The sequence below is a fragment of the Thamnophis sirtalis genome, unplaced genomic scaffold, assembly GCF_051295495.1.
Source record: "Thamnophis sirtalis isolate CommonGarterSnake01/CBP01778 unplaced genomic scaffold, rThaSir2_p1.2 scaffold_6, whole genome shotgun sequence".
NCBI classification, from domain to species: Eukaryota; Metazoa; Chordata; class Lepidosauria; order Squamata; family Natricidae; genus Thamnophis; species Thamnophis sirtalis.
The window spans coordinates 82913743-82927282 of NW_028261386.1; the positions used below are offsets into that span (position 1 = coordinate 82913743).

Below are 13540 nucleotides of genomic sequence, written 5' to 3' on the forward strand. Positions count from 1 at the left end.
GACCCCGCTAAGGTCAAAGCAGTCACCGAGTGGGAGGCCCCTCGTACACGTAAGCAATTGCAGAAGTTTTTGGGTTTTGCTAATTTCTATCATCAATTTATTCCCTCCTTTGCTAAGATAGCTCTCCCAAAAACTAAAAAACTCCTTAAGTCTAAAGGAGGGACCAAACCCAAACCTAGCAAGTCGCTGGATTGGACTATGGACTGCCAAGCTGCTTTCGAGAAGTTAAAGCGCCTTTTTGCGGAGGAACCAGTCCTCAAACACCTGGACATGGACACACCTTTTGTGGCCCAAGCTGACGCCAGTGAAGTGGCAGTGGGAGCTGTACTACTTCAAGCTAATAGCCAAGGTAAATTACAACCCTGCGCTTACACCTCTCGCAAACTAACCGACACGGAGAGACGTTGGGCCATTTGGGAGAAAGAAGCTTTTGCTGTTCACTGGGCTTTGTCCACGTGGCACCATTTTCTGGAGGGCGCCAAACACCCTTTCGAGGTGTGGACTGACCATAAAAATTTGGAAGCTTTGAGAACCCCCAGAAAACTTTCTCCTAAGCAGATGCGCTGGGCTCAGCATTTCAATAGATTCAATTTTACCTTGAAATACATTCCAGGGGGGAAAAACTTTATGGCTGATACTTTGTCCAGACTCCCTCAGTACAACTGTTCTAAGCTCAGTGTGGTCCAGCCTGTCATTCCCGCGAAGAGCCTCGCTGCTCCTGTTGTCAGGCAACTTCTAAGGTGGAGGTCACTCAGGACTTTCTTTCTAACCTAAAAAAAGCCCTTACTGGGGATGACTGGTTCCAACAGCACATGAATGAATGCACTATAAAGGATGAATTGCCTTGGATTGGGGCGAAGTTATACGTTCCTGTGTCCATTAGACCCATTGTCCTTCAACGGGCTCATGACTCCCAGATGGCTGGGCACTTTAGATTTGTCAAGACTCTACACCTTGTCAAGCGGCAATTTTGGTGGCCGTCTTTGAAAAAGGACATTGAGAGATATGTTGCCAGTTGTCCCGTTTGTGCTGCTGCTAAACGCCCTCCAGGTAAGCCCCAGGGGTTACTCCAGGTGGTGGCTCGCCCAGTGGCCCCATGGAAGGAGATCTCCATGGATTTCATTGTCGAACTTTTTTTTTTTATTAAATTTTTTTTAAAATTTTTAATTTAAAACAAGTACAACATCTTTCTTTACATGCTATAGAAAGTGTATCAGTCGGTCACAGATAAACTTTCGTACATCTCCTCCACAGTCAACAAACATAACTCATGTTAACTCAAGCATTTTAACTCAGATATTCATACATATCACCATCGTCATATATCCATTTTCATTTGACTGTAATTATTATTTTAAAATATTATTAATAATAATACTCTTAAACAATACATGCCCACACCAGTGGGGGAAAAAAGATCAAAAAAAAAACAACCAACAAAAAGAAAAAACAAAAAAGACAAAAAGAACAAAAGACAAGGCAGGGAAGAAAAAAAAAACAACAACACAGGTATATATTATATTTAAAAAAATGTATATCAGCTGGTTACAACATGTTTTGGTGCATCTCTTCCATTAATTCATATTAATTCAAAAATCTTAACTCTAATGTTTACCATATTTCCATCATTATACCTCCACTTTTAGTTAACTACAGTTATTCAAACATCCTTTAACCTTAACTATGCCAAAGATTTAGTCCATAACCACATGCTGACATTTCATTTACTTGTTTGTAAAATCCTCTATTAACATCAAATCCTCATATCCTATTTTAGCTGAGCATCCATAATATTTAATACCAAAAGTCCATCTTCCATGCAGTATAGTCTATTATCATTCTCCCTTCTTTATGTAGTTATATCATATATCATAACATTTTCCCCATATTAATTAATATTTAACTGTATATATTTTATTTTATTTTTTAATAGTGGTAATTATTGTAATTAATAACCTTTATATATAGTCCGAAAGTATTTCTAACCTTCCTTTCTCATATCCAATTATTATTTATCATATCAACTCCACATTATATACATTACTATCAATATCAGTTATTATTCAGCTGTATCTATTACAAATAAGAGTAATTAGATTTAGCTAATTTTAAGTTGTATTCTTCCATCTGTCAGCCTATGTCTCTCCAATAACAAAACCTTCTCAGTCCTATTGCCATTCGTTCAATAGATTTACCAAATGTTTTTATAAGCAAGTCCAAACAGGGATATCTTCGCACCTTTTTGCTCAGAATGTCTCTGATGAAATAGTAATGTTGTCCCAAGCTTGTTAAACTTTTCAAATTGACTTTAATTCTCGAAGGTGGAATTATGGAATCTGCCAATGATGTTTCATAAAGTGTAGTTTCTTTAGCTCCCCCCCTTTCCAGCATAGCATTTCTTCCTTCCTCCGAGATAGAACAGACGTCATTTCTCACATTTTTCATTTGTATTTCAGGAACATTCAAACATTCAGCGTTCTCACCTTTTCCTTCAAGTTTTAATGTCAAATAATCCAATTTTTTTTTCAAATCTTTGATAAGAATCAAACAGTTTTCGAAATGCAGAAAAAAGTGTATGAAGCGAGCCCTTGGAAATATAATGTGCTGGAGGAAGATTCTAGACGCTGACCTGACCATCTTACTGCGCATATGGAAAAAGGGAGTTTCCTGCCAAGGTTAACTGTCCGGCATTCCATCCTGGTGATGTCTTTTGAAGATATCACCCACCTGACAGTTGGGTGCATTATAATTGGACTATGGACTGGGGTGCCAGGGGAGGGGATTGAATTATACATGATATTCTTTGCTTTTGCACCTAATTAACCAGATTCAGCTTAGCTTTGCTACTTTTTGTTTATAATTAGTAAAAGTACACTTGATTTCAAACAAATGGAGTTGAGTGGTTTCTTTCCTGATTATTAAATGAAGTCGCACCTGACATGCAGTTTGTGGAATTTCTTCAACCCAGAGGTTCAAACATATCAGTTCACATCAATATCAATAGAAAAGTCTTCACCTGGTGTTGAAATGATGCTCGGTGCCAGTTGGGAAGGAAATTACATTAATGAAATGCCACCTCAGAAAAAAAAAATCCACCCCTTAAAGATGCCCACTTCAGTTTTGATGAAAGGACCTGGAGAAAGGCTTTATTAGATTATTTTAAAATCTAGGTAAGGCTCATGAGAAAATGCTCCTTCAGGTAACCTTGCCCTAAGCTGCTTAGGCATTTAAAGGTAAAAATCTGAACTTTGAACTGGAAATGGATGGCAGTCAGTATAGTGGCAAAGAACTGGCATAATACCATGGCATAATGGCATAATATATTTATAATGGTCAGTCCCATTAAGCAAACTGGCTGCTATTTTTTGAACTAACTAAAAGTTTCCAACTCTTATTCAAATGGGCCCCACTCACAACACATTACAATAATCTAACTGAGATAATATCAGAGAGTAACTGTTGTAAAGCTGTTTGTCTCTATCCAAGTAAGATCATAGTAGATAAATTAGCAATGCCTTGATAAAAGGCATTATTTGCCAATGAAGCCACCTAGGCTTCTACTAACAGTGGTGATCCAGGAACACCTTCAAAGTGTAAATCTACTCCTTAGAGAAAGTCATGACCCCTACAGGATAGGTAGAGCGTCACTCAGCTGCCCAGATGCATCACTCTTGAAAAGTATCCCAATCTTGTCCGGACTGTTTAGACTTATTTCCCGTACAGGAAGGGGAGAATCTTTATTTTCTTATTGCACCATCTCACCCGGTTGAAATGCTTTTGCACATTTTAATTTAAGGAATTCTCAAGTTTTAAAAATAAACCATATGAACTTTCAAGAAATGAACTGTGAAGTTTAAATGCTGCTCCATTAATAATATATACTTTATAGTAGTATATATAAATTGCTAAATATACTATATATTACATCCAAGCCGGAACAGGACCAAAGGTGCTTTTTTTCAAACTGGATATTCTTAGGGTTTCTTTTTCCTTTGAAAATGTTTCACTTCTCATTCCAAAAACTTCTTAAATTCTGAACTGAAAAAGCACTTTTGGGACAACTATGACATGGATAGTTGAGAATTTCCATAGAGAAGCAGGAATAAGAACATAGAGTTTGTACTTAGGTCCATGTGCTCCAGTGGTGGGTTTCAAATTTTTTTAGAACCTCTTCCCTAGGTGTAGCCTGCTTTGTGACAGTGGCTTGCTGGGAGTGGCTTGCCAGCCATGTGACTGAATGGGAGTGGCTTGGAAGTCATGTCACTGGGTGGGCATGGCCAACTTGTAAAATGTGGTGAAACTCACTTAACAACGCTCTTGCTTAGCAACCAAAATGTTGGCTCAGAAACTCTGGCATTGAAGTGTGCAAGTCTTAAAGCTGTCAAGTTACAAGACCCTTGCACCCCTAATCCTTTAAAAAAAAACCAGGGATGTTCAAACTTGACAGCTTTAAGACTTTAAGGTTTAGATAGGACACTTGGAGGCGGCCGGGCCATTGGTGAGCCAGCCAATCAGTGAGTGGTGGGCGGGGCAAGCATGGTGCAGATGGGCGGGGGGAGGGAGCTGGAACCGGTTCTAAATGGCACAGTAGATTTGTGGAACCTCTTCTGTAGAAGAGGTTAAAACTGGCAGGAACCCACCCCTGATGTGCTCCTTGATGGGGCTGCTTCTGTTTATCCTTACATTTAAATTTAATGAAACAGGTTAATCTTAACTGTTTACCACAGAGATGTCTATGAGATTGCCCATATAAATACACTGGGCTTAATCATGTTCCACACTCACTTCATTTTTAAAAGATATTTTTGAAATAACAACAATAAATAGAAAAATATCATCTTATAAAGCAGTGTTTCTCAATCTTTTTTTTTTTGCTTAGGGTCCCCTTATGACCTTGTTTTTCTCCTTTGGCCCCCCCTGTCCAAGTCCCATTATCAGATACAGACGCAGAGCAGTAACTGAGTTTTCTGAAGTCAATAATACAATATTTGCAGTAAAATACACTTTGCTCTTCTTTGATTCCCTCTTTTTCTGAGGTCCATGTGCCATGGTTTTCACTCCCCCTCCCCCAAAATATCATATGAGCCCCCAGGGGGCCATATAGCCCTGACTTGAGAAGTGCTATTAGGTAAAGGTAAATGTTCCCCTCGCACATATGTGCTAGTCATTCCTGACTCTAGGGGGTGGTGCTCATCTCTGTTTCAAAGTCGAAGAGCCAGCACTGTCTAAAGACATCTCCATGGTCATATGGCCAGCATGACTAAATGCCGAAGGCACATGGAATGCTGTTACCTTCCCACCAAAGGTGGTCCCTATTTTTCTACTTGTATTTTTATGTGCTTTCGAACTGCTAGGTTGGCAGAAGCTGGGACAAGTAATGGGAGCTCACTCCGTTACGAGGTGCTAGGGATTCTAACCATTGAACTGCCAACCGTTCTGATCAACAAGCTCAGTGTCTTATGCACTAAGCCACCACGTCCCTGTGAGAAGTACTATTATGAAGAACTAATTTCTACATTATCTTTACTTCAAAAAAGCCCTAGGACTCAAACAGGCATTTATAAATAATACTAATAAAGGTGGGGTGTAGCTAAAATGCATTGGGAATATTTTCATTGGAACAACAGTCTAGTTGTGGTAAGGTGCATCTTGTGGTAAGATGGTGGCAGAGAGTAATCACACCAGCTTCTTTCTTTCTAGTAGGAGGGCTTTGAGTGAAAGGCAATGCCCTCCAAGCAGTCATTTTGTGATAAGAGCACACAATTCTCAAATGTGACCAAAAATAAAAAAGGATGCCCACTCAAACAACTTGATTGCTTCAAAAATCCATAAAAATGATGAAGTTGTTGCATTTAAATAAAATTATATGGGAGTTTATGTGTGGAGCTATGCTAGAGGAACAAAGTGTATCATTGATTTCCAGCCCAATTTTCTGTTTAGGCAGCTTACAATAGTAAAAATACAAATACAAACTAAAAGAAGATTTAAATTAGACATTAAAATTAACTACCAATTAAAACATGGGGGAAGAAATGTATTTTTAACCATCTTCCATAATATTGTCGGAGTGGAAACTAAGCTTCTGCAGTGGAAAATCTCCTTTCCCACAATATAGCCAGAAACATGATTATACTAAATAATCAAGCTTCTGGCAGCAAGAAAGAAACCAAAGTACAGAAGCTATATCTGAAAAGAGTCGACATGTTTATTTGGGCAAACTACAAAGACAAATTAATTTTGAGCTACATGTAGTTTTTGTCCATGGTTAACAGGGAGAGAGATGGAGATTGTGCTGAAGAAAACATAAAAAGTAGTTTGATTTCCAACACTTACAATCCTTATAGATTATCATCTAGAGTCAACTATCATTTTCCTTGATAGGAGAGATGAGAAACTCTCATCTGGGAAGAGATCTTCCAAGACAAAAGACTCTCTCCTGGACTTTTGTATAACCTGCAAAGTCTGAGAACAATGTTTATTTGAATCCCGTTTCTTATCATTTTATTTTTCATCAATGTACTTTTTAAAAATGTCCCTTAGTCAGTAGCCCAACGAAGTATGTGGAAAAGCTAAAATATGGGGGGGGGGGGGGGGGAACGACGACGACGACACCAAAACACTGAAATAAGTGCAGAGAAAAGGGGACCCGGTAGCGGAATTTTTGAGTAGTTAGGAGAACCGGTAAATACCACCTCTGACGGGCCCCACTCGCATCTATTCTCTGCCTCCCGAGTCCCAGCTGATCGGGAGGGAATGGAGATTTTACAGTATCCTTCCCCTGCCACGCCCACCAAGCCACGCCCACAGAACTGGTAGTAAATTTTTTTGAATAACATCACTACTACTCCCCAAAGCTCCTGAAGACAGGACAAGAAGCAAGGAAAGATCCAACTTAGAAGTGAAGAGAAATTTCCTAACAGTTTGAACAATTAATCAGTGGAAGGACTTGCATCCAGAAGTTATGGGTACTCCAATACTGGAGGCTTTTAAGAAGAGATTAGACATTTGTCTGAAATGGTGTAGGGTTTCTTGCTTGAGCAGGGGGTTGGCCTAGATTAGGCCTGTTATTGTGTTATTCTCTTGAGATTCTAAATTAACTTTTCCTGCTTTGAATGTGAAATGATAATTTCAAATATTGAAGCAAAATATTAAACCAAAAAATGAGGCTAGGGCAAATGGTCCCACAGTTATGTCTCTCTACCCTGTAAAAATGTCTGTCTCTCAATTCTCTCAGCCAGCCACTTGAGGTCGAGCAGCTCATTAAGAGCCAGAATTACACTGCACTGAGCACACTGCCTTGACAACCGTCCAGTCTTGGCTTCTTCATCCACTTCTAAACTTGTACAGATGTTTGCTGACCTCTTTAAGCTCTCCCCAAAGACTTTACCATTGCAATAAAATGCTTCATAAGATGAAACTGCCTTGTACTCAAGGATACAGATTTCCTCCCAAGCTTGCCTACTTTTACATTTCTGGTTAATTCACCCCAATCAATTGAACTACGAGGGTGGGGAAAGCTCCCATTTTAAAATAAAATAGACAAATATGTATCTCTATGTGCTTCCAAGTAAATACAATTTTATATAATAGAGATTTAACCCCATTATATTTGTAGGAAATAAATGATTGTCCTAAAGGTGCTTTTTCAAGAGGCAACTGGACTTTCTGGTTTTTCTTTGAAGATGTTTCACTTTTCATCCAAGAAGCTTCTTCAGCTCTGAAGAAAGAAAATATTCTTCTTCATTTGAAATAAAGCCGTTGCAAAAATCACCAGCATGAGATTCACCTGACCTCTAAGTAATTTTGAAGATAATCAGACATGTAAGATTTATGGGTCAACAAGGTTCAACAAGACCCAATCTCAGGCCAGTGATTTTTGTAATAGCTTTATTACAAATGAAGAAGAATATTTTCTTTCTTCAGAGGTGAGGAAGCTTATTAGATGAGAAGTGAAATGTCTTCAAAGAAAAACCAGAAAGTCCAGTTCTCTCTTGAAAATGCACTTTTGGGACAACCATGACCTGGATGACTGAGAATATCCATAGAAATAAATGATTATTTTTATTCAAGAGTGTGGACAAATGAACAGTAATTAAGAAGAGGACATGAACCATTTGACCTATCTGGCAAGGAAACTTCATCTCACTTTTATATTTCAAAAGGGAATTAATTTAAAATTTGAGCATTTAAATTACTTTGAATTTCAAACCTCAAACAATCATAATGTGGACTGACCAACTAAACGAAATAGTTTGAAAAAGGGAGCTGGGTAAACAGAACTTCAAATATAGATCAAAAGGAGCTAATATTAGGTTTGTTTTTGTTTTTATTACAAACTTTATTCAATAACAGGAAACAATTATGCAAGTAAATTCTCATATTCTCTGCTCATGGGAACAGCAGAAAAGAGAGTCCAGGCAAAACAAACTTTGTCGACTAAGCTGAATGTTGTTCAAAGATTAGATGCTGCTGGCAACTTTATAAGAATAGAAAAATACTGTTGAAAATTAATATCCTCAAATATTCAACTACTCTAAGTACCAAGAAGACTAAATATTCATAAAACTTCCTACTTACATTCTTCTAGAACAAGGGTGTCAAACTCAAGGCCCGGATCCGGACCACAGGGTATTTAGATCTGGCCCGCAGGCCCCCCCTGAACACAGCGAAGGATCAGCCTGCAGTGCTTCTGCCAGTGAAACTGGTCTCCAAAGTGCCATTTTCACTGGCAAAGGGTTGCAGGAGGCAGTGGCAGCCGAAAACGAGCTCGGGAGCCCGTTTTCACTGGCCAAGCGCTTGGGCCACCATAGGCGCCCCGATAGGAGTGACATCAAGCTGGCTACGCCCACCTTGTCCACGCCCCCACAAGGTCAAACACAACCCTGATGTGCCCCTCAATAAAATCAAGTTTGACACTCCTGTTCTAAAAAAACTAGCTGTATGAAAATATTTTACCCTCAGAAGAATGGTAGCAAGTAAATACCACCTCTGGCTGGGTTTTCATAGGGAATGACTCTAAAAGTAATATTCTCATAAATGTAGGTAACCAAATCTGCTAAGTTTAGTTAGTAGTAAAATTTATATTTTGTTTTACTTTAACCTAGAATATTTTTTTTATTCTTTTCTCCTGGATATTTTAATAATGTACTGAATTGGAATGTGGACTGAATTTAAACTTTTTGCACAGGCTAAAAGATTGAAAAAGAAAAATAGCCTTTCTTCCTCTAGAATGCTTGAATTCTTGGATATTCAGTCTAAGATTTAATAGTTGTAAATCACACCTCATTCCTATTTGGTCATATAAAACAAAGATGATTTTATTATTTCTTATTTAAAACAAAACATCATCAATATTGCATGATATGCTGACCTCAACGAAAGATACCCAATTTGCATTTACCATACTTCTATATCCCAAAGGCTAATGCATATGCTACTTTGAGTTATTTTTAAAAATATAAAGATGGGATATAAATAAGTAAGCAATTAAATAAGTCACAGAAACAGTAAGTTCTGGACACTGACTCTATGCAGCATAGACTTGCCCGGAAAGTCCCTCCAGCACAGCAGGTAATAGGATGCATGTGAATGGCCAGCACGAAAAACAGGGTGGCAATGGCAGTGGCTTTTTTGGCACATTTGAGACCTCCAGTAGTTTTTGGTGGCCTCCAACCAGCTGCTGCTGCCAGGAAGCAGCTGGCAAAGACGCAGTGGCTGGGAGACTTCTCGCAGTCGCACCAAAAAAGAGAACTTGGTATCCGGAGTCTGGACCAGCCGCCGCGGGAGGAAGGTAAGCCCAAAGAAAGATGCAGTCATGGGGGAGGAAGCGGGGGCTAGGGCAGGGCCTCTGAAGGATGGAAACAGGACTGGCGAAGGGAGAGCAGACAGCATGCAGGAGGAGGCCTTTGAGAGATTAGACCAGGCCTGAACAGAAAATAGGTAGGTAGGTAGAAATTCAAAAAATTTTCCTACCAAGTTCTGTGGGCATGGCCCGGTGGAATGGTCATGTGACTGAGTGGCCATGAGTGATGACGAGTTGGCCATGCCTACCCAGTCACATGACCTCCCACCAAGCCATATCCACAGAACCGGTAGCAAAAAATGTTGAATCCCATCACTGCATACCTCGTTGACAAATAATCAAAACCTATGAAATCAGCAGAGAAAAATAAAAGACAATGATTTATAAAATAAAATAGAATTAAATATAAGATCAGGACTGTAATATAAGTTATAATTAAACAGAAAAAATGAGCAAGGTAAAACCTATTAAAGAAAATGGAACTTTTCTGATCAAGTAAGAATATTAAAAATTGTGTATAGTTTACTCAGATTCTAGAAGCAAAATTTCTTTAACTGATTTAACTTATTCTTAATTTATTAACACATTCTTATCATGACATGCAGGATATGGATCTCCAAAATTTTAAAAATGCCAAAATTCATAAGTCAATGGTACAACTGGTTGTTTTGAATAACTAGGTTTTAGCACAAAGTAAGTTATTCTGAAATCAGAAAGGTGCACATTTTTTGGTTTCTAACAGCCTCCAAAATCTGTAACTCCAATTTTACACCCAAGTACCATGCTAGAACCATTGTTTGTGCTATGCCTTTCTGATGGGACAGAAATAATGCCATTACTCACCATGATTTATCATTTATAAACTACAGTGGCAGAAAAATGGAACAACTGAACAGAATCTGGTTGAATGTAACATAATGTACAAAGCATCTCACCTTACGAGGAGCTGGTCCATGATCATCTAAGTAAGTGGAATTTCCTAGAAATAAAGAAAAAAGAAACAGACCATTAAAGACCTTAATATAAAAAAAATGAAAAAAGAAAACTGCAAATATTTATGTATTTATTTATATCTATCAAATTTCTATATTACCCATTATACTTGCGCTATATTAAATATAAACAATTACTATACTTGATATTTTATATGAATACAATGTCTATTTTTTAAAAAAGTATTCATTATGAAAGTATTAGAAGGAAGTCTAACTTGCTTTCAAGAATTAAAGTAACCAGGTACTTTAGAAAGCAGTTTTGGCTGTTTCAGAGGCTTTTCATGGTTTTCTGTGCAGGCATGGACAATCATCAAGATCATTCCTACAAGAACTATTTGCACTGGAACACACAAAAGTGCAGACAGATGTGGGAAACCATTGTGACTTTAATACTTGAAGGAGAGACTCTTTGCTCAATACTAATGAAACACTCTTTTGAATTGTTTTCATGGGCCTAAGATTAGTAATTTGTAATCAAATCTTTAGTTTCCTTAGAAGTCAACTGGTGGTTAGAAAATGCTTTCTTTTTCATGCAAGTTCCTAGGAGAGAGCGGGCATATTTCAACTTTAAAATGTTCTGAGCTCGTGTTTTGTTTTGAGATCAGGATGGGTCATTCCAATTTCACCTGAAGCATCCTGACCTCCACTGATTTTCAAACCAGTGGTGGAATTCACTTACCTTCACTAATGGGTCGCAAATGTGACCTCGCATGCGCAGAAGGTCACGCATTATATCGGGGCAGGTGGGCGGAACATCCAGTCGCCGCCTGAACTGGTAAGAACCGGCTGAATACCACCTCTGATTCAAACATTGTTGGAACTTTTTTTGTATTCTTGGTGTGGTCAGAATAGTCAATTTTGTACTAAAGAAAAACGTCTAGGAAAAATTCAGAACAGCTGCCCTGCCTTCTACTTTGCTTTTACATAGCTCCAGTGAATATTTTATTTCAAGCATTACTGTAGAAAAGATTTTGATAGTTAAAATTGTGCTCTATACTGCGATGTCATTTTAAAAACTTTTCAATTGATTAAATCGTTGTTATTTAATGCATTCTACATGGTTTTTACATTTCCATTTTTTCATAGACCATTACTTTTTTCAAAGTAATGATTTGAAAGTAATAGCACTTTATTCTGTTCTATATTTCACAGTGAGTTCTATTGTGATTAATATTTTTAGAATTTCAATTATTTAGGCAAGTGAGTAACGTTTCTCAGAGAGAGGAAAAATTCAAGCCCTTGGAGCCCAATATTCCAAAACTGCAGGTAGGCTAATTGTATTGAACTTAATTTAAAGAGTGTGTTTAATTTGTATATAACATAAAATTATATATACATTAAGGTTTGAAAATAATATAAACTGTTGTATAATTTAGTTGCTGTTTATAATATAGTAGTTAAAGCTATTATAAATTCTATTTCTGCAAATATATAAATCAAACCAAGCTGGAATGATCACAATATTTTAAATAGGGTCATTTTTTATCATCATAATTCAAATAACATTCTCAATCTCTCTCTCTCTCTCTCTCTCACACACACACACACACAAACACACACATTCACTATCCAGCACAACAGCCTTAGAAAGCAATCATAGTGGAATACATCACAATTAAGAAATAATGAGAAGTGTTTTGAATAGAAAATGTAAAAATAAAGTGAGAAAGTCTTCCATGTATAGCACTTGAGGTCTGAAAGAAAAAGTGATATTAATGTGATTATAAATGAAATAATCTACTGCAATGAATGTATTCAAACTGCTTCTGATGATAAGGATTTCTTAATTGTGATGTATTCCATTATACTGTTCATGCTATAATAAAATTGTGGAGTCCTTGGTAGAACAGAACATCTCTACAAGGAATTCCAACAAAATAGATACCCATGCAACTCTATGAAAAATACCTGGACACTCAATTCACTATAGTGGATTGTAACACAAGCTATGAAAATGATAATATTACTATACATCAAAACATCCCAGGGACAACCAACAGACTATTACAACCACATGGCATCACTATAGCACACAAACCAAATTAAATCTCTTCAAAACAAGTAAAATAAAGACCCAATAGCTCAAGAAGCAAAAAACCAAAAACAAAACAGGACTCCTCTATAACATATAGTGTAAGGGTTATAACACTCCCTATGTAGGACAGACAAACAAACTAGCAGAGGGCATCCATGAACACCAAGTAGCAGTCAGAAGACAGATGAAAACTACTTAATCTCATAACATATGGAGAGACTGGATTACTCTTTTAACTGAAAAATTGAGCGTCCTAAACCAAGCCAAATCCAAAAATGCTAGGAAGCTTGGCAATCAGACAAATCAGCCATCAATAATCACATAGAAATAAACCACATTTATTCCAGTTAATAGAGGCAGTAAAAAGTTAAGGAAACAAAAAAGGCCAGAAAACATCATCTCCAGTAATCAACACCTAGATAAACAGGGATTAACATCAAACAATCAAGTAAAAAATAACAGTCCAATCATAGAATTTCCAAGATGAAACTGCACCCCACCAACACAGGCTGGACATAAACTGGGATATAAATAGAGAGCAAACACCACACTTGCTATCACTGATATTGTTACCTACCATAGTTGTAATGAAGGGTAATGAAATATATGTAAGCAAATAACCAAGCTCAGAGAACACCAAGGACACCAGTTCAACCCTGAACGACATATATTCTCTTCTATTGGTATAATGAAATTTTCTATTATATA

General features: G+C 37.5%; 1 protein-coding gene across 1 annotated transcript in view; it reads right to left on the reverse strand.

Annotated features, from left to right (window-relative positions):
• Positions 1 to 13540, reverse strand: part of UST (uronyl 2-sulfotransferase) — a 165240-nt gene that overhangs the window by 83582 nt on the left and 68118 nt on the right. Inside the window, exon 2 of the mRNA XM_087718311.1 lies at positions 10738 to 10781. Within this exon, the coding sequence (XP_087574437.1) occupies positions 10738 to 10781 (44 nt within the window). The remainder of the gene's footprint in view (positions 1 to 10737; positions 10782 to 13540) is intronic.